At 35.5% G+C, this 21,602-nt stretch overlaps 3 protein-coding genes and 2 non-coding genes across 5 annotated transcripts; 2 read left to right on the forward strand and 3 right to left on the reverse strand.

Annotated features, from left to right (window-relative positions):
* Positions 1-1,485: 1,485 nt before the first annotated feature.
* TRNAI-AAU (transfer RNA isoleucine (anticodon AAU)) lies at positions 1,486-1,559 on the forward strand. Its single transcript has one exon. It is a non-coding gene; the product is annotated as a tRNA-Ile (tRNA).
* Positions 1,560-6,848: 5,289 nt separating this feature from the next.
* LOC111810371 (putative polygalacturonase At3g15720) lies at positions 6,849-11,628 on the reverse strand. The gene is made up of 10 exons (XM_087117570.1): positions 11,397-11,628; positions 10,083-10,148; positions 8,609-8,673; positions 8,383-8,520; positions 8,004-8,174; positions 7,715-7,922; positions 7,562-7,643; positions 7,376-7,484; positions 7,168-7,284; positions 6,849-7,082 (listed from the first exon to the last, which is right to left on the reverse strand). The coding sequence occupies exons 1-10, from the start codon at positions 11,626-11,628 to the stop codon at positions 6,849-6,851; spliced, it is 1,422 nt and encodes a 473-aa protein (XP_086973696.1).
* A 1,273-nt stretch (positions 11,629-12,901) lies between these two features.
* On the reverse strand, positions 12,902-13,383 carry LOC147789381 (beta-1,4-xylosidase). Its single transcript, XM_087117676.1, has one exon. The coding sequence runs from the start codon at positions 13,326-13,328 to the stop codon at positions 13,050-13,052; it is 279 nt and encodes a 92-aa protein (XP_086973802.1). The 5' UTR covers positions 13,329-13,383; the 3' UTR covers positions 12,902-13,049.
* Positions 13,384-14,705: 1,322 nt separating this feature from the next.
* TRNAN-GUU (transfer RNA asparagine (anticodon GUU)) lies at positions 14,706-14,779 on the forward strand. Its single transcript has one exon. It is a non-coding gene; the product is annotated as a tRNA-Asn (tRNA).
* Positions 14,780-19,563: 4,784 nt separating this feature from the next.
* On the reverse strand, positions 19,564-21,033 carry LOC111810674 (uncharacterized). The gene is made up of 5 exons (XM_023697417.2): positions 20,542-21,033; positions 20,100-20,339; positions 19,936-20,001; positions 19,797-19,862; positions 19,564-19,718 (listed from the first exon to the last, which is right to left on the reverse strand). The coding sequence occupies exons 1-5, from the start codon at positions 21,031-21,033 to the stop codon at positions 19,611-19,613; spliced, it is 972 nt and encodes a 323-aa protein (XP_023553185.2). The 3' UTR covers positions 19,564-19,610.
* Positions 21,034-21,602: the final 569 nt, after the last annotated feature.

Raw genomic sequence — 21,602 nt, forward strand, 5'->3', positions numbered from 1 at the left:
AAAGTCCACCAGGTGATGCTGGTGGTCCATGGTAATTATTGGAGTTGTTGGTTAGTCTTGTTTTTTTCTATGGAAATTTACCAAAGTTATAGGAGCAATTTATCAAAGGAACACTATCTCCATTGGTACGAGATTTGTTTGGAAAACCAAAATCAAAGATATGAGAGGTTATATTAAAAGTGAAAAATATCATACCATTGTGGAGCATCGTGGCTTCTAACATGACTTAAAAAAAACACCCAAACATAAAAAAAACGGTGAAATTGTAATTTTTACTACAAACGATGAGAGGGGTGAATTGTCTCCTGCTTGCAAATGCATGCCCTACTTCTTCTGTGAATGAAGCTCCGCCGTGTGGGATCGGAGCTTCTACAATAATAATCTCCCTGTCTTTTTTATTTCTGCAAAAAAAAATGTCTCTTTGATCACTCCCTCATCTTTACGAGTCTACGTGATCAATCTTGTTGTATTCTTTTCTATGTCACAATGAACGATCTTTGTCGTTGCAAGAACAGTGAAAAATTGGATTAATTTTACTGTAACTCGTCAACCTAGCATACGTTTTGGGGGCTCGTGATTATGACTCTAGGACTTATTAGAAGGTAATTTTCGTAACGACCCTTGTCAAGGATTTGACGTCTTATCGTCCCGACATTCCTACACATCCCACGTAACATGATCAGGTTACTTACTTCTCACTTTTAAGAGCGAAGAGTGAAGACTATCCTCGTAGATTAACATAAGTCTTAGGAAAATTTTCAAGAGGTCACTCAGCTATTCTCACAGACCAACACGAGTCATTTCAACATGTTTTGTCTTCACTCACATGCATCTTATGAAATTTTTCAAGAGGTCACTCAATATAGAATTACTCAAAGCAAAATACGCTTAATTATGAAGTTCTTATAATTGAACCACTGGACAAAAAAAGATGTACCTTGTTGGTATGTGCAGTGACTTTCAATTCTTTTAACTCACACGATTGCTCTCATTCGGATGTGGTCTCGGTTTAATTTTTTTCTAGCGTTAAAAAATGACAATGAAAATTTACAATTTAAAAGAAAATATTTTGATAGATATTTCATTTTCAAACGCCCTTCCAAACGGCCACGTATTTTCCTTGCTGGACCATTTCGCCCTTTCATTGTCATCACGGTTGTCGGACGTGTATAGTTGAACGAACTGGTTAAACCCCATGAAAACTTTTACTTTCCAATGAAATAATCTTAGCCACACAAATAGTATAGATTTCAAAAGACGTGCTTGCTCGTTTAAATAAATACCTTTTGGAAGTTAACGGGAGGTATGAGAATTAAAATTTTTATTTATAAAAAAGAAGTATATATTTAAAAAAAAAAATTAAAATTATAGGTCGATCGCAATGTATAAGTAAAATAAATACCTAAAAAAAGCACAAATATTTAAATTTAAGTCTTTCTACCAATCATACTTTATATAATTTAAAATAAAACATAAATAACAATTGGCCTATTAGCTCAGTTGGTTAGAGCGTCGTGCTAATAACGCGAAGGTCGCAGGTTCGAAACCTGCATGGGCCATTTTTCTCTTTCTCTCACTAGAATACTTCACCTACCACGTGATATTACCGACCGTGGGCCATTTTTCTCTCTCTCTCTAGAATACTTCACCTACCACGTGATATTACCGACCGTGGTATTTATTGGCGTTGGTGGCTTCTCTATATTTTAATCGATTAAAATACAATTTTATAAAAAGATGTGCTTATTAAAAAAAATAAAAATAATGTTATTAATGGCGATAAATTGATGAGATATTAAGGAGATTCTCTATAAATAAAGAGATGCTTTTGTTGCAACGGTGGGCGATCTTGCTGGTGGCTGCTTTTGCAGAGTCCGCCGCCGTCGACGCCGCCGTCGATGAAGTGAGTCAACTAGTTTCCGTTGGAGGGAATGATTTTCATTCCCCAAGAAAGATGATGAACGTTGTCCAACGCCGCTCGGATTATTTTATAATTGGTCTATTAATTTGACATCCGAGTAAAGAATATGATGACTAAGAAAAGCTTAAAAGAGTTAGAAAATCAATGCCTATACTAACAAGGTGCACCTCTTTTTTCGGTTGCTCAATCATATGAATTCCGTGGCTAAACATATTTGTATGGATAGATTTCACTCTTAGAAGTGAGAAGTAAGTAATGTGACCATGTCGCAAGAAAATGTCGGGAGTACATAGGTGTCGTGTCTTACTTGAAAGTTTATTTTGTTAATCAAATTTGTAAATACTCACCCCAAAATTAGATATGTAACCACCCAAACCGATCACGGACAAATATTATCCTATTTGGGTTTTCATTTTTTGTGTCCTCTTTGGACTTTTCCTCTCAGACTATCCCTCAAGATTTTAAAACCCGTCTTATGGGGAGAAATTTTCACACCTTTATAAAGACGTTGACGGGCTTTGATACCATTTGTAATAACACAAACCCACCGCTAACATATATTGTCATTTTCGAACTTCTCCTCAAAATTTTAAAACGCGTATGTTAGAGAGAGGTTTTCAATATTCGTTCATAAAAAACAATAATATATATTTTAAAAGATAGGCATTAATAATTTAAAATATAGGCATTACATTTATTGGTTGTGATGGCTTCTCTATATTTTTCTGAAATTAATGGCGATAAATTGACGAGATATTAAGGATATTTTGAAGTTATATCTTTCCGTTTGCTTTTTTCATCGCAATTTAATTAATTAAATATGAAATAAAAGTAGCCGTTGATCTCTATAAATAGAAAGAGTTCAAGGGATAATGGGCAACAAAGAGAGAGAAAATGGAGTGGAAAAGAGGTGCTTTAATTGCCATGGTGGGGCTGTTGCTGATGCCGGCTTTTGCAGACTCCGCCGCCGTCCATGGCGGCGAAGTGATTCAGCTAGTTTCCGACGGAGTGAATGATTTCCCAAGGAAGATGATGAACGCTGCCCTTGGTTGCCCTAGAATCCTTATGGAGTGCGAAGTGGATTCCGACTGCCTTCCTGGTTGCGTATGCCGGCCCAACGGCTTCTGTGGTTAAACCACCGCCGTGTCGGAAGAACCTCCGCCGTGTCGGATCATCTTCCTCCATGTCTATGTGTGTGTGTCTTTTCTATTTATGTGAACAATAAAAGTCTATTTGTCACTTTGATCACTCTCTTGTTTATGAGTGTTATGTGATCAATTTGTGCATGACAACCACATGTAATCTTTTCCATTTCACAATAAACCTATCTCGTTTCATTACCGTAATTCATCCGTTAAACTCTACAATTTAATATCTCTTACGTTCATACGAGGAATGTTGAATAATTGATATGTGAGATCCCACATCGAGAGAGGGACGAGTGTCAGTGAAGACACTGGACTCAAAGGTGGATGAATTGTGAGATCCCACATCGATTGGAGAGAGAAATGAGTGTCAACGAGGACACTGGGCCTCAAAAGAGATGGATTGTGAGATCCCACATCGGTTGGGGAGGAGAACGAAACATTTTTTATAAGGGTGTGGAAACTTCTCCCTAGCAGACATGTTTTAAAGCTGTGAGGCTGAGGGTGATATGTAACGAGTCAAAGCGAACAATATCTACTAGTGGTGTGCTTGAACTATTACATGATATAACTAAACAATGAAATCTCGTGTCGGTTGAAGAGAGGAATGAAACATTTAAGGGTCTGAAAACCTCTCCCACGAGACGCGTTTTAAAATTGTGAGACTGACAGCGATACATAACGAGTAAAAAAGAACAATATCTGTAAATGATATCACAGCCAACCACTAAACAGTGTCTCGTACTAATCTCAAAATTAGGTGTTGATGATAAGGCTATACATTATCTAAATGAATTTTTAATGAAAAAATAACCGTGACTAAATTTATATCTATTTAATTTTCAAACGCTCTTCCAAAAGGTCACGTGTTATTCAATGAATTCATTAAATTTGAAGAAAGTTTCTAATGATATAATCTCAGCCACACGAATAGACGCGCTGATTCAATTAAAATATTAAAATAAAAGAATTAGAATTATATATATATATATATATAATTAAAAAATGTTTTGTTCTAGCAAGGTGTTATTTTATAAAAATAAATAAATAAAACACCTCATTCATATATTAAACAATTGAAGATATAATAATGGAAAGAAACAAAATGATTTCTATAATAAAATTTTTAAATAAACAAAAAAATAAATAATTAAAAGCTCAAAAATCGAAATCAAATTGATCTTATTTGATTTTTTTTTTCTTTTAAAATATTTGCAAGTTGATCTCATCCTATCGATCTAATAAATAAATATATATAATATTGGTTAAAATACACATGATATATTCTATATTTTATATATAAATGTATATTTTAAATTATATTAGTCGAGTGTATACCAAATAAAAAAATCATCGAAAAATTCACAAAAAAAAAGAAAAAAAAAAATTTTAAAACACGTCTGTTACAGAGAAGTTTTCACACCAAATCAGAAATTGTGTTTGTTTTTTTTAGGACTACGGCCATCGACTTTAGTGTTTGTTTTTTTAGGACTACAGCCATCGACTTTATCTCCATTTTTTAATCTTATCTTCTTGGAGTAAGAACAAGTTTGAACGTGGAATATTTTTCTATACAATTATCTTAATTGAATTTTAGTAAATTTATATTTGTGGTCCAAAAATTTCGACAATACGACAATTTATAATTTAGATTTAAAAATAATACAATCATGTTTACGATATTTATGAAATAATTTGATTTCAAATCTTCGTTAATCAATCTTAAATTATTTAAGGATGACGTTGACATGAAAAACTTCAAAATAAAAACAACCATAATGAAAATATTAATAGTGATTAAAAAAAAAAAAAAAAAGAGTTTGCAACCTAACCGATCAGGTCATTTTTTTAATTATTAAAAAAAATCTACTTATCAATAATACATATGGCATTAATATTAAAATTTGTAATAATCTACAAATCTCGGAAGTATCGAAAATTTGTAATCCACGTTCCACCATGTTCCTTCTATATATATATATATATATATTCAAGTAGTAATTTAGTTTGAAAATTCCATTCAGTATTGTTACTCGTTCAAATTTATACGTGTATCATATATAATATACATCATAAGTCTTGTGATAAGAAATTAAATTTCCGTTTAAATACGTTTATGAAAGAATCGAATGAAAAAGAAATATAACGAATTGTGAATTGTTAATGAAATGATAAATAATTAAAGAGGTCAACGAGCATTTTTAGGGTTTTGGGGATAGAGGGACATGAACCCTCACGGTTTTTAAACTGGATTTTCCTCTCATTATAAATTTCATTTTTGTCGGTATTGACATGTAGAATGAAACCAACTACTTTCCGACACTCGATGGTCTTTTTATCAGCTTTTTGTTTGTTTGGCAAACGAAGCATGAAGAGGCTTGATTTGCTTTCTTAAGTGGATCAGCTGACCCGAGTGCATGCCTAAGCCCTTTGCATATGTTTTCAGCTTGATATGAACTCGAGCCTGAGATTATCATGGATGTTTTTTTTTTACACGACTCTTTGCCTTAGAATAATTCAAACCCTACCCCACATAAAACCAAACAAAGTAGTTGAAAAACATAAAACCAAACAAGCAACTAGGATCACATGTTACTCATGCCCATTACAATAAAAGCTTAATTAATTTCCTATTTTAAAAATTATCGAATAATAAATTTAGTCAAATATTTTGAAATTTAGAGACGAAAAATGGTGTATAAATACCTAACGAACTAACATAGAATTAGAGAACGAGCTCATAAAAAATGGAGATCAAGATCAAGAACACGGGTTTCGTGGTGGTGGTGATGATGGTGACGATGATTATGATGGCTACTCTGGCCGACTCCGCGGTGGCGGAGGGCGGCGGCTTCCGGAGTAAGATTTTACTGAAAAGTGAAGGAAGTAGTGAATGTCCAACTTATCTGAGTTGTGAAACTCATGAGGACTGTCCGTTCAACTGTGCTTGTTACACCGCCGGCCACTGTGGAGATTTCGTTGCCTGAAATTACTATGTTTCTTTGTCTTTTCGGTTATGTGTTCTGTTTTTTTTTGGCAAAATAAATCTCTGTCTCTATATCATTTGTCTCTCATGAGACTCATGATTATAATCTGTTTATGTAACAAAGCTTGTGTTGGTGCATAAATGGAAGGAGGGTCGTGTTTATTTGTGTTTCTTAACTCAACCCCACCGCTCGTAAAAAAATTCAAGCTCACGTAGATGTTTTTTTTTTATTTGGGTTTTTACTGTCGGGCTTCCCCACAAAATCTAGATCTCAGATCGATTGAAGAGAGGACGCTGGTCCCAGAAAGGGTGAATTGTGAGATCCCATATCGGTTAGAGAGGGAAACGAAACATCGTTTTATATCTGTGGAAACATCTCCGTAGCATACACATGTTATAAACTAAGCTGAAGTAGAACAATATGTGCTAGCTGTAGGCTCGAGTGTAGCTGTTACAAGAATGTTATAAATTTAATTTTCACGAATTAAAAATAAAAAATCAAATGATGACGAACACTCATTCGTTTAAGTCAATCTCACCCATTATTTTCTTTATTTGTTAGGAACATATCGTTTTCATTTAATTATTGTACCCAATTGTTATTATAATCGTCTGATAACGATTTCATTTTTTTAGAAAAATGACTCGTTGAAATTATTAAACATGTTAGTCTTCGACCACGAGGAATATTGATTTTGAAACTTAGAATTTAAGATTCATAACTTTGAGAGATCGGACATTAAATCCTTTCCTCCAATACTACAACTCAAAATTTGTGGAATTACGTATAAAAAATTTAATTAGATTTTGATAAGCAAGTCACAATCGGGACGGTAGATACTGCTCTTCCATCAACATTTTGGCAAAACGCTTTGGCTTCTTTTCCTGGAGCCGACGTCTGTATGCTTACGTCTTCCATTACAATATTACTACAACGAGTCTGAGAACAATTCAAAATGACTGTCGTTTCATTTGTTGATATTCCATGAATTTCACGATACGTCACGTCCATCACTTTTATACCCATTTCCTGAAAACAAACCAACACACAAATTATAGATTCTATTTAACATCATACGTAAAAAAAAATAGACAAAATTTCATTTGATATATACCTTAATTTTTCTCGTGTTGGCAAGAGTTGAATACTGTTGATCAATAACGATCGGCAATTGGGTATCAATTAGCGTTATTTTTTCGTATATGACGTTTCTTACATATCCATGTCCACCCTGTAGTTACGTTAAGAAAACCCGTCATTTTTTGGTAATATATATTTAAAAAAATTGCATATGAATAAATTAAAAACTACTTATAATTAACCTTTGTAGTCTTGATTCTCAATCCATTTTGAGTGCCCTTTAAGGTGCAATTGCTTACATTGATGTTTTCAATTACGTTATATCCTCCATCTTCTCCTAAGCTTCTAATGCTATAGAAATTAAGATGATAATTATAAATTAATACAAAAACAATGAAATTATAATACGGAAAATGTCGTTTTCGTACCTTATACCGTAACCAGGTCCACATGTAACACCGACGATATTGATATTAGAAGAACCGTTGAATAGAGAAATACATTCGTCGCCTACAATAAAATTAGAAAGCCATTATGAAATCCTAAGTCAGTTTGAAAATGAAGTAATACAAATTTGATACCTGTTTCGATTAAGGAGTTTTGAATAAAAACATTGTTTGATCTAGAAATGTTGAATCCATATGTGTTAGGGATGTTTTCGGGAGCAATGATGTGAACGTTTGAGATAATGACATCATTGCAAGCATTTATGGAGATATGATTTTTGACACTATTGATGTGCTTAGTTTCTTGTAGTCGGAGTCCGGTGCAATTTTGGAAAAATAATGCCTGTAAAACCATATAATATAATTAATATTCACGTTATCAGTTTAACGATCAAACCCTAGAATTAGATCGTTAAAAACTTACCGTTGGAGGTGTGCAGTTTGAATGGCAATCTTTCCACCAAGAAGAACTCTGGCCATCGAATTGACCTGCTCCATTGATATTGAGACCCGCTATGTCCAAGAATTGAATCCAGTTTTCTTCGGTATGGCTACGCCATGCAGCCACGCTCGGAGCCATTATAGTTCCTCTAACCTATGAAACAACAACAGTGTATCAGTTCAAGCTCACTACTAGTAACTATCGTCTGTTTTGACTCGTTATGTATCGTTGTCAACTTTGCAGTTTTAAAACACGTCTACTAAAGAGAGGTTTCTACACTCTTGTAAGGAATGCTTCGTTCCTCTCTCCAACCGATGTGGAATCTTACAATTAAGAAGGCAATTTTAGTAGCAATAGTTACCTCAAAATGTACTCGTTTAGGGTTACAAGGACCCTCGAATTTGAGAGGCTTCAACAGGTAAGTTTTTCCAATTGGTACACGCAATGTTGGGATGCCTGTCGTTGCCCGACACACGTCTTTCCATGCTTTCAAAAAAGCCTTATCACCACAAAAAGAGATCGAGAAAGACTAATAAGAAAAGACGGAACTATACGTACATAAACAAAACTTGAATCAAAGCAATTACTTGTGAATCATCGATTTTTCCATTTCCAACCGCTCCATAATCAAGAACATTGAAATCAGATGAAGCTAATACAATCCACGAACTTAAAATGACAGTGGAAAACATAAAAACTAAAGCAGAAAGTAGCTTCATCATTTCTAATCTGACGATACGAAAGCAAGAACGAGAGAAGATTTGAGGACCCCAAAATGTCTGGTATGAATGGAGATATCGAGTCGAGTTTATAAACAAAGCATTAGGGGTAAAATGGGAAATTAATTAATTATTTTATAAAGGGAAAAAACCCATATTTTGGAAGTATGGAAATTATAGGCTTAAAGAAAGCAAATGTTGGGGACATTTTATTTTAGGTGACAAATTAATGGGTCTTATAATTTTAGTATGTTCATAAATCTTTTGATGGAAACACTTAATTTTTTTAGAAATTAATAGTTTTGGTGTATTAAATATGAATCAATTTGCTCCAAATTTGGATTTGATTATCTTTTTTGGTAAGTTAATCAAGAATAATAATCCTCTAGTTGATTATTTATATGAAAAAAAATATCGTTCGTAACAGCTAATTTTTTCGCCCATTGTAATTTCTTTGAGATTATTGGTGATCGATTTTCGAGGAGATAAAAGTGATTGCTCGTAACATGTTGTTCTATATGTTCTTCGTTCTTAAAAATTGTTCTAGACAAATAATAAATATGGTTATTTATACCCGAGGAAATGAGGTAACAATAGCCTGTAAAATCTAGATTTTGGATCCGAAAAAAATAGTAATTTTCATTTCTCGAGTCAAACAATGTAAGACAGATAATTTTTTTTCACTGTTACAAATTGTATTAGAGTCAAATTTTCTCCTTAGATGGTTACAAATGGTATATATATTGAGCATTGTGTCAGTGAGCACGTTGGCCCCTAGCGTGTAGATTGTGAGATCCCACGTTGGTTGAAGAGGGGAATGAAACATTTCTCACAAGGGTGTGGAAACCTCTCTCTAAAAAACACGTTTTAAAACTGTGAGACTGACAACGATACGTAACAAACCAAAACAGATAATATCTGCTAGTGATGGGCATAGACCGTTACAAATGATATCACACAACCAATCATTTTGGAATGCACGTGAGTGAGAATAAAACATACTGTAACAAAACAACTTTATTGATTTATAGATCGTAAGATTTTTACTACATAAACTGATCAGTTAAACAGAGAGCAACCGACCGATGAGAGATTTATTGTAATTATAGAGAACTTAAGAAAAGGAAAGCCAAAACACACAGCTAGTAGTAGGAGTCGGGATCGGGGTCGGGGTCGGGGTCGGAGGCATATGAAATGGATGGATATTTTCAGGTGCAGGTTCCTTGCATGCAAACGCAGTATGAAGGGCAGTCGCAGTCAGAATCGCATCGTCTTAGTACAAGACCACACCTATGGATTGGGATTGGAAACTCATTTTTCATCATCTTGCTTCCAAACTCACTTTCCATTTCATTTCCACCGTCGCTCACGAGCTCGATCGCGTTCGTGCAGGCCGCCGAGGCTAAACCTGCCATAACCACTATCATCAGTATCGCCACAAAAGCAACTCTCTTGCTCTCCATGTTTCCAATGATGGCTTTCATTGATCTTGGTTCTTCTATTTATAGCGGGGGAGAGGGAGGGTGCATGTTTCAACAATTATGGGTGAGAACTTTAAAAGAATTTATTAACTCGAACGTGTTACTCTTTGAGTTGTGTTTAGTCTATGAAGGAGAACCTCATTTAAGATCGGACGTAAAAGTGTAATGGTACGTGAGTTCATTTAAGATAGTTGTGATTATGTCAAAATCATGACGAAATTGCGTTGGGGCCTTTAATATACAACGTTGTAGAAATAAATTACATTAATACGTAAGTTTTAGTGGCTCAATAACGTACCCTACCATATACGTAATCTAAGAATTAATAAGCCATTAACCCTTTATTTAGTAAATGAACCCTAGCGGGCCGGCCTATGGCATATAAATGAAGCCTTTGTGTGCCATAAGTTAGAGAATAAATAAGTCTCGAGTCATTTAAGAGCCGCGGGCCTATACTTGAAAAGAGAACTTAGATTAGTATAGGTAGCGGTTGTGGATGGGGAACAAAACATTTCATTACTGATAAAGGTGTGGAAACCTCTTCCTAACAGACACGTTTTAAAATCATGAGACTGACAGCAATATATAACGAGTCAAAGCGGACAATATCTACTAACAGTGGGCTTGAACTATTACCGATATGGGGTGAAGAAGTAAGGAGAAATTTACTACATACAAACTTTAAACAACCATGATTTATCTTGAATGTGTGAAACGAGAAGTGCATTATTAGATCCAATATGAAAGTGTCAAATTTGAGCAAAAATACTTTTAATGTTGGCTCGTTACAATATTATCTTAGATCTTTAGTAACTATTTCGATGTATGAGTTGTTTGCTCGTCCTTCAGATTTATACAAAAATTGAGACCTGAGATGTGACAGTGTTCATGTGAGATACCACGTTGATTGAAGAGAGGAACGAGTACTAACAGGGATGCTGGCCTCGAAGTGGTGGATTGTGAGATGTCATATCAATTGGACGGTTACCGTTTCAGGTCTTATTTGCATTCCGAATCACAAAACACGAAACAAATTTTATTTATGCACATTGTTCAAGCTAATGAACACAAAGAGAGTGATGTTGATGATGACATAGATTCATTTATATGTACAGAAGCAGCAAAGCTTAGAGAGCTTTACCATTAGCCACAATATCCATGCTCGAGACAGATACACTCAGCTAAGCAATCAGAGTCCTTTTTGCATTCCATGAGGATTTTGGGACATACCCTTTCTTCATGATTAAGCACTCCCCATTTCATGATCTTTCTTGGGACTCCATGATTGATGTCTCGACCATCGAAGACGAGGTCCATCGAGTCGTCGTCGATGGCATAGGCAGCCGACAATGTCGCTACCAGCATCATTGCGATTAGAGCCACCGCGACAATCTTCATGCTACCCATTTCAGGTCTTTTTGTTAGTACCTCTTGGCTGTTTAGGTGCCATTTATAGAAGAGAAAGAGGAGATTTTGCTCCCAATTTGACGTTGAAACTTGAATGATAAGAATGTGTATTGCATCTGGCTGGCAATGCCCATTTGTGTCATCTCGTTTTGCCACATGAGTATTGTGTGCATGGAAGCATTGTTCCAAGTGGTTGGTTGGCTTCAACTCTTGAACAAGACTATAATATATATTTTAGGGTTCAAAATTATATCGTCTTAAAATTTTAAATTTTTTACTTTCCTACATGAAGGAGAGGTACTATCGGGTCGGATGAATTCAATAATAGACGTCTGTTGGCATTCTAGCCTTCCTTCTCCTTTCAGGGCCTACCCAAAAGAGAATCCAGTGTTTCTTGGTCGTGAATATCTAAATAGGACGAACTGCCCCGTGGTTTGCTTCAGAACAAAACAATTAGAATTAGGCTCGTTGAATTGAAATGTGTATTATCCATATAAGGGATCTTTCAATGGAGAAGATCTGTCGACCTCGTTATTGTAACATACCAACACAAACGAGATCACCCAACATAAAAACAGACCAATATAAGTTCTTCCAATATGTTTTGTTCTCACTCACGCATCTTAGAAAATTCCAAAGAGGTCGCCCAACATAAAATTGCTCAAAGCAAAACACGCTGAACCATAGAATTCTTATGATTGAGTCACTAAGAAGGGAATGTGCACATTGTTGGTATAGACAGTGACTTTCAATTCTTTTATTAGGTTTCAGACCTTATTCGCTCGCCTTATCTTCTTCAACTTGGCCTCCTCGGTGATACCTCGTCTCATCTCGGTATCCTGTAAGAAAAATGGTGCAACACCCAATAGAAGATTTCGTAACTACCACCGTTGGAACCAATGAAGCGAATGATTGACCCATCATATCATCCGAAGAAACGGAAAATACCAAAAAGTTCGAATTCACAACTAATAACATTGATTCAATTGACATTGACATAATAAGAATATTTCGTCTATTAAGGAGGATTCCCCAAATACCTAAAATAGAGATGATCATAGAAAATGTGAAACATTTGATAAGATCAGTTTCGGAAACTCCAGAACGTCAAGAACCCTACGTCGAACCGTTCAATGTACCATTGTCAAATTCAAACAAGATGGCTGCCACTAATTTTCATGTTTGAGCTGAACTCACCTTTGACGACTTTTTTTAAAAAAAAAAAAAAAAAAAAAAAACATCTTATTGGCATTGAAAATGGCTGTTCACATCATTTCATGGAGACCCACCACTTTAATTTACACATTGTTCTTCACCAAACCAATACAATCAAACAAATTAAAACAAAAAAATAACATAAAAATAATAACGTTTTACAAATCATTAATTTTCTGAATAATCCTTCCCACTTAGCCATTTTTCTAGCGAGGAGGGTTACCATTATTTGAAACCTGGCCAGCATACGATGATCCAAACGCACCCTTACTAACGCTACGGGAATGCATTAACTCGTGCCCCGACCGTTGGTCCAAGTACTCGAACCTCGGTGGCTGAAAATCCGATCGTGTTCGTCGGTGAGACGACTCGTCGTTGGTCAAGAGATGGTAGCTTCGGCTCGAACCTACGGATTGGCTTCTATAGTCGTGGCGTGGCTTTTGCTTCTTCATTGCATGGAATAGATAAGGAATTAAGCCCTCCATATCTTTCTTTCTTTCTTTCTAATTCTTTGAGCAAGAGCTTGTTTGGTTTATACACAAAAGTCATAACAAAAGGTGATTTTATACTAGAATTATGGAAGTGGGTTGGAAGATGATGATGTGAAATTTCGTTTCTACCCTTATCTTTTGTGGAGGAAGCTTCTTTGCAATGAGTTTGGTTGAGGGGTTTTGAGGGAATTCAAATGCTATTGGAGTGGCTAATTGGATAATGTTCTAGCTATGGCCTCTCATGGTGGAGGTATCAACTATGGGAGGCGCCTTCCATTTCAACGCAAAGACTAAGTAATGGCCAACTTCGTCTACAAGTGATCGCCTTTAGCCATATCCACAATAGTTCTTCATCCTATCTAGAATGATTTCGGGTCCACGATTGTAATGATCCAACAACACTACTAATGGATATTGTCTGTTTTAGTCAATTACGCCATCAACTTCACGATTTTAAAATGATCTGCTTTAGAAAAAGGTTTCCACACCCTTTTAAGGAATGTCTTCGTTCTTCTCTCCAACCGATATGGGATCTCACAGTCTATCCCTTAAGGGTCCAACGCCCTCGCTGGCACACCGCTTGGTGTCTGGCTCTGATATAACTGTAACAGTTCACGCCCACTGCTAATAGATATTGTCCATTTTAGTTCGTTACGTACCGTCATCAGCCTCACAGTTTTAAAACACATCTACTCGAGAGAAGTTTCCACACCCTTATAAGAAATGTTTTGTTCTCCTCTCCAACCGACATGAGATCTCACAGTCTATCCCTTAGGGGCCTAGTTCCTTCGTTGGTGTCGCTTGGTGTCTGGCTTTGATATAATTGTAACAGTTCACGCCCATTGCTAATAAATATTGTCCACTTTAGTCCGTTACGTATCGTCATCAGGCTCACAATTTTAAAACACGTCTACTAAAGAGATGTTCTTATATGAATTTTAAAAGCGTAGACATAAAAATGGACATGGAAGGAGGCAAAAGGATAATTGTCTACTCAACCTTAATTTTCTCGAAAGGGAGACAGCAAATTTGATTATGTTGTCTGTCCCATCATCTACCATTAGCATAAAAATCTAATCTTTCCTTTTTTGACCTTGTCACACCCTTAATTTTAGTCATTTTATATTTAAATCTAGATTAATGAATTAAGTGTTTTGGTCTTTTGAATTGGTCATGAGAATCTTTTCATTAAATAAAAGTCAATTATGTCGCGGTGCCTCGTGAGATTCGACTTCTTCATCAATAATCGACACGATGGTGATCTCAAATGACGTGACGATGACTATAATACTTATTTCAACTAAGTCAAAAAAGATATTTTTTATAATTTAAATTGAACGACAAAAAGAACCAAAAAATTCATATATGCAAGCTGGAGTAGCTCAGTTGGTTAGAGCATGTGGCTGTTAACCACAAGGTCGAAGGTTCAACCCCTTCCTCTAGCGTGAATTGCAAATTTTTAATTTCTTGATCATATCGTCATAATCCTATATATATATATATATATATATATATATATATTTTGTCGTGTAGGTTAAGTATAATTAAATAAAGAAGACAATATCGCCGCCATTGACGGCAAAGTTAAATTAACCTTATCTTCTCACATGGAGGACATTTTCAGCTATAAATAAATACAGGGCTTTACTGGTTGTGGGAAGAAGAGAGAGATGGAGATGAACAAGAAGGTTGCTTTGGTGGTTATGGTGGTTCTGGCGGCGGTTATGGCTCAATCCGCCGCAGTGGATGAGGCGATTCAGCTGCCGTCGGAGGGCGGAGCAGGTTGTTACGACACACCGCCGCCTCCGAGAGTATGTCCGGTTATGATATTGCCGTGTAAAACTGACTCTGAGTGCTCTCCATGTTACTGTGTTAATGGCTCCTGCGTTTGATGAGCAAAAACAAAAGGAAGAAGGAAAAGATTGTCATTAAGCACTGGTTGTGTTGTTTGTTCTTTTCCTTTTTTTTCTATGTTCTATGCACAATAAAAAAAAACTTCCCTTTTCATCCCTTTTTGTCTTGCAAAATTAATCTCGGTGTTCTTGTGATTACGTGAGATTCTACGTCAGTTAGAGAAGAGAGCGAAGTATTTTTTTTATAAGGGTATGGAAATATCTCATTGGTATGCGCGTTTTGTAATTGTGGAGCTGACTATTAGCTAAAATAGATAATAACAGCTAGCTACAGATTTAATGACCCATCTCACTAGTATACGCGTTTTGTAATTGTGGAGTTGACTACAAGCTAAAACAAACAATAACAGCTAGCTAAAGATTCAATGACCCATCTCACTAGTATACGCGTTTTGTAATTGTGGAGCTGACTACAAGCTAAAACAGACAATAACAGCTAGCTACAGATTCAACGACCCATCTCACTGGTATACGCGTTTTGTAACTGTGGAGCTGACTACAAGCTAAAACAGACAATAACAGCTAGCTACCGATTCAATGACCCATCTCACTAGTATCCGCGTTTTGTAACTGTGGAGCTCACTACAAGCTAAAACAGACAATAACAGCTAGCTACAGATTCAATGACCCATCTCACTAGTATACGCGTTTTGTAACTGTGGAGCTCACTACAAGCTAAAACAGACAATAACAGCTAGCTACAGATTCAATGACTCGAATAATATGAATTACCTAATCCAAACAATAAGTGTTGTGTTGTGTTGGGTTGGGTTTTTTTCGGTTTGAATTTGGATGACTTTTTTGAAAATCGAAAAATTTGGTACCGTTTGGTTCACCGGGTTGAACCTATTTGATCTAGTCAACTTGACCATCTAGAAAATAGGATTTACAACTCAATCAAACTCAACCCTACAGTATTTTTTAAATTGATATGAATATATTTGACATTTGTAATAGAGGTTAGTGATGTACTGTGACTTGAAAATATATGATATTAGAGTCTTCTGAGATTTTAGTTATTAACGTGACATGTATTATGAATAATATGGGTTTTTAAAATAATTAAAAAATTGAACAATGGAACGATACAACCCAACTAAAAAATAAAAGGTTAGGTTAGGTTAGATTATAAACCCTACTCGAGTCATTTGTGTTACCGACCTACAATTCTACGTAGGTTTGTGATGAATAAGTTAAGTGGCCAATAAAGTCGTGAACTTGATAAGGGTGAGGACGGGATTAGAGACTTTTTGTTATGTTGAAAGCATGAATATTCATTAATGGCTGCTGGTCTGTGCTATAAATACAAGGCTTGGGAGAGGGAAATAGAGATAGAGATCATATGGAGATGAAAAACAAGGTTGGTTTGGTGGCTATGGTGGTTGTGATGGTGGTTATGGCTCAATCCGCCGCCACCATCGCCGCCGTGGATGAGCCCATTCAGGTCCCAACCAACGGCGGAGGAAGTGATTCCAATACACCCAGGGTGTGCCCTGCTACGATTCTGCCATGCAAAACTGACTCTGAGTGCTCTCCATGCAACTGTGTCAATGGCTCCTGCGTTTGATAAAGAATATGAACAACATGTTGCTTTCTTTGTTTTATGCAAAATAAATTGAAGCTTCCATTTATTTCCTTCCTTTCTCTCCGGCACAAGCTCAACGCTAGCACATATTATCCTCTTTCAGCATTTCCTTTAAATTTTTAAAACGCGTCAGACTAAAAACAATGTTTTGTTCTCCTCTCCGATCGACGTGGGATCTCACAGGTTCTTGAATGCTTTTAATTTGCACTTCTACGAGTTGGGTCAAGCTGTTTCGTTGAGTTTGGTTGAATCCCGACCATTTTTAAACGCAATCTAACGGTTCAAGGAATAGAACTTTTAATTCAAACAATTTTTATCAAATAATAAACTCAACCCAATTATAAATTTATTTAAATTTTTGTATTTATAAAACTTTAACTCAATTTGAATAAGTTCATAATCAAATTAGGTTGATCTGATGTTTTATGTTACTGGTCCGATTCTTACCTATATTTCTCATTTTACGTTTTTTTTTTTTAATGTTTCCATAATTTTATATTTCTAATTTCCCAAAAACATAAATGAAATAATTTGATTAATTTCAATATAAATATAAAAATATATAGAAGCCAAGTCAATATTGGTTGGTAGACAAACACCGACAATTTTGAACCATTAGCAGACATTATTGACTTTAGGAATTTTTAAAGGCGTTTTTTTCAACTATTCAAAACTGGAATAAAGCAAACAGACGTTCACTTGAAGTCGGGTGCAAGATGCCCACGTAGCAATATTCACTAAAGAAAGTATTTATGAAACCACGCTTTTGTGCATCCTCACGAATGAAACTAATTCTCGAGAAGGGGAGTAATAAAATGAATCCTTGAGAAAAAATTTCACTAAAATGGAGATGAACTGAAATAACGTCCGATCTTATTTCTATTGAGTGGAAAAAGAATATAAGAAGTTCGTTTTGTTCATCTGTGCATCTATGTGATGGGTAAATCCTCGTGAAAAAGAGTTATATTTCTCTGTGCATCTCTACAATTATATATATATATATATATATATATATATATATATATATATATATATATTTTGTCTGTTTTGGTATGTTATGTATTGTCATCAACCTCATAGTTTTAAAACGGCTCTCTTAAAAAGATGTTTTCACATTCTTATAACGAATGTTTCGTTCTCTGTAACAAATGTGGGAACACACAGTATATATACAGTGGTTCACTCGTTGACTTTATGTATAATTTGTTAGTCGATTATAATATATATATAATCAAAATATTGTTTGACATTTAATTCCATCTAAATTGATAGTGAAAAAAAAAAGGTCAAACTCAAAATATAAAATATAAAATATAAAATATAAAGATAAAATTTATATTTGAGAATTAAGTTTTTTATTTTCCCCTCTTATTACCCATAGGTTGACATACTCAAATAATTTATATTTAAAGTTGACTTTGTTATAATTTTAATATTTGAATACAAGAATAAGATTATTATTTATTATAATTATTTGTTTGACATTTATAATGGAAATTAAATGCATTTTTTTATGAATTGACTTTTCTTTTTCAAAAAAATATTTTTAAAAATGAAAATTTCAAATTACAAGTGAAATTATTGAATTTAATTAAAACCATGAATTTATTTTTTATCTTGAGCCATAAAATTGAAAAACGGATATTCCATAATATATTTCTGTCTATCTGACATTAATTTAATTCAATAAAAATTCTCGAATATTTTATTTAGAAATATGAATCTGAGTTTTTCAATTTATTTATTGATCGATCATATTGACTTTCTTATTATTTTATGTGACGAACAAAAAAAAAACTATAGGTCAAAATTTTAAATATAAAAATTAAATTCATTAATCAACGTGAAAAAGCTAGTCCTTTGATTAATGTATGATTAATTTGGAATTCGATTCATTTTATAAAAAATTATCATTCGAGTTTCATCGGGCAGCTGTGGGTAACAATATTCTTATAGCGTTTATCTTTGCAATTGGGGCAAATGTTTCCTCGTAATCTATATCGTAAGTTTGAACATGTCCCTTAGCTACCAACCCTGATATCTACTTACGAAGTGAAGGAGAGAAGCTACCAACCCTGATATCTACTTACGAAGTGAAGGAGAGAAGCTGTGAAACCAATAAGCAGAGCGACGGATTTGCTTTTACAGCAAGAATATCTCTGTGATACGTCCGAAAAGTCTCAAGATCCCTTTCTACTTTTGACATTGATCGAAACTTAATATTTTAACAATCAGTTGTCTACGGGTATCTTTACAGTGATATGATATATTGTCCACTTTTGATATAAGTTCTCGTAACTAAAAGATCTCGTATCAATGAAAATCATAGTACTCATATGTATACAGTTTGGTTGCAGTCCGAATATAATACCGTTCGTAACAGCCCAAAGTTACCACTAACAGATATTGTCCGTTTTAGCCCGTTACATATAATCATCAGCCTCACGAGTTTAAAATGCATCTCTTAGGGAGAGACTTCCACACCCTTATAAGAAATACTTCGTTCCTCTCTCCAGTCGACGTGGGATCTCTCACAATTTTTTGAACGTTCTTTTAAAAAAAAATCAGACATCAAAAACATATTTTTTTTCAAACTCGATTAAAGTCGAAGAAGAGCATGAAATAGTTATCAATCGACTATGAACACAACATTTTATCCGAGCTCAAGATCGAACTAAATAAGTCGAGCTTGAAACATAGCTTCGATTTCTTTCACAAAAAGGTTACATTTCAAAAGCTGTTTCTCCTACGACAAGAAATAACAACGTTAAACTATGTCTATTGTGATGCATTATTGTCTTGTTTCATGAGCTTCAAGTTAAGTCCAATGTCCATTCCATTGTAAGCAATTGGTGCATACATCCATAGATCATCAGAGCTCAACAGCTGCAAACATTGGATTCAACACAAAATCAAGCCTTGAAAATTATGGAATTAATAATGGTTTGTTCATTCAAAAATTACCTTGATTTGAAGCTGCAAGAACTTCACATACTCAACTGCGTCTTCAAGCATTGTACTGATATCAACCTGCACAAACCGAGATATTGATGATCGTGTGATAAACACCGAGATCGTATATGTTCGCGTGAGATCGGCCTACCTTCGTGCCGTTCGGGACGAGGCTTTGTAACATTCTCAACCTTTCATTGATTCTTTCTCTCCTTTTCTGAAGGAAAATTGAAAGGAGTTGCATATTAGATCCGAGTTCGAGAGTTCAAGTATGGCAACGGGAGTTCGGGAGTTCAACAATGGTTAGAGGGTTACCCTTGCATAGAGGCTTTGAGGGTCTGTGGCTGAGCCTCTACTGGCTCTTGGCTTTCCACTTGAGCTCAGGGTTGAGCTGGAAGTGATCCCACCATTACAGTCATCCTCTGAGCTGAAGCTGCTTGTGCACAGCCCATTTGGACTAACAATGTGATCCTCCTCTTCATTGCAGCTACCCGAAGTAATCTTCGAGCTCTTCCGTGCCCTCGTGTTCCTCGTACTCGTCTTCGTCTTTTCCACCTTCATTATCAAATCACAAAGCGCAATGTCATTAGTGTTGAGGATCGTTGTGAGGGAGTCCCACATTGACTAATTTAAGAAATACATCTTGATTGGTACGAGAGCTTATGCTCAAAGTGGACAATATCATATCATTGTCGAGAGTCGTGATTCCTAACCATTAGAACCAAAGAAATAAATGAACTCGAATTATCAATCTTACATTATACGAACTCAGGGATCGTTTCCTCGAGTTGGTGTCAACTAGTGTCGGTGTCGGTGCAACTTTATCGTCCTTTGTAGCTTGTTCCACCGTGATCTCAGCTCTCTTTTCGGGCTGTGAGCTTCCAGCAGGGAATTGTTGCAGCCTGCATTGCCTTGTTTTTCGACTCGAACCGCTATCGTCCAATCGATCGCCATTCCGAACATCCTCCATCGAGAAATCCAAGGACAAAGAGGCACCATTATTAGGCAACCAAAGAGGGTGAGAATCATTCTCATTCAAGGTGTAATAAGGATTACTATAGTAAGAAGGTTCATCCATGGGTGCCATGGCCAAACAAGCAGACGGGACGGCCGAGCTCGAACCGGGATTGAGCTCGTTTGGAAGACAATAGTTGTTGAGCAAATTAGCCATGAAATCAGACTCCTCAGCTGTGTAAGCTCCAGTGAGAGATATCCATTCCCTTTCTGAAATGGGTCCTATAGGTTCCATTGGGGTTACCAAAAACAAGAAAAAGGAGACCTTTTTATGGTTCTTTGATGCTTGAGAAGATGGGATTACAAATTGTTGAAGCTCATTTATAAACAAAAATGAAGTTGACTTATGTTCTTAGTTTAATACCCTAAAGAGGGACAAAGGGCCCAAAGACAACTCAAAAGCTTAACCAACTGTCATGGATGGATTAAAAAATGCAGCCTTTTTCAGTTTCCATTAACCGTCCAAGTCCACTGGTAATAGATATTGTATGTGTTGGCTCGTTATGTATCGTTGTCACACCAGAGGTAACTATACCCTTATAAGAAATGTTTTGTTCATCTCTCCAACTGACGTGAGATCGCATAATCCACCCCCTTGGAGATCTAGCGTTCTTGAGTCTGGCTCTGATACCATTTTTAACCGCTCAAACCCACCGGTAGTAAATATTGTCTGCTTTGATATGTTACGTATCGCAGTTAGCCTCACGATTTTTAAAACGCGTCTATTAGGGAGAGGTAACCACACTCTTATAAGGAATGTTTCGTTTCTCTCTCCAACTAATGTGGGATCTCATAATCCACCTC

This window comes from Cucurbita pepo, chromosome 14 (assembly GCF_057944985.1).
Source record: "Cucurbita pepo subsp. pepo isolate OVF chromosome 14, ASM5794498v1, whole genome shotgun sequence".
NCBI classification, from domain to species: domain Eukaryota; kingdom Viridiplantae; phylum Streptophyta; class Magnoliopsida; order Cucurbitales; family Cucurbitaceae; genus Cucurbita; species Cucurbita pepo.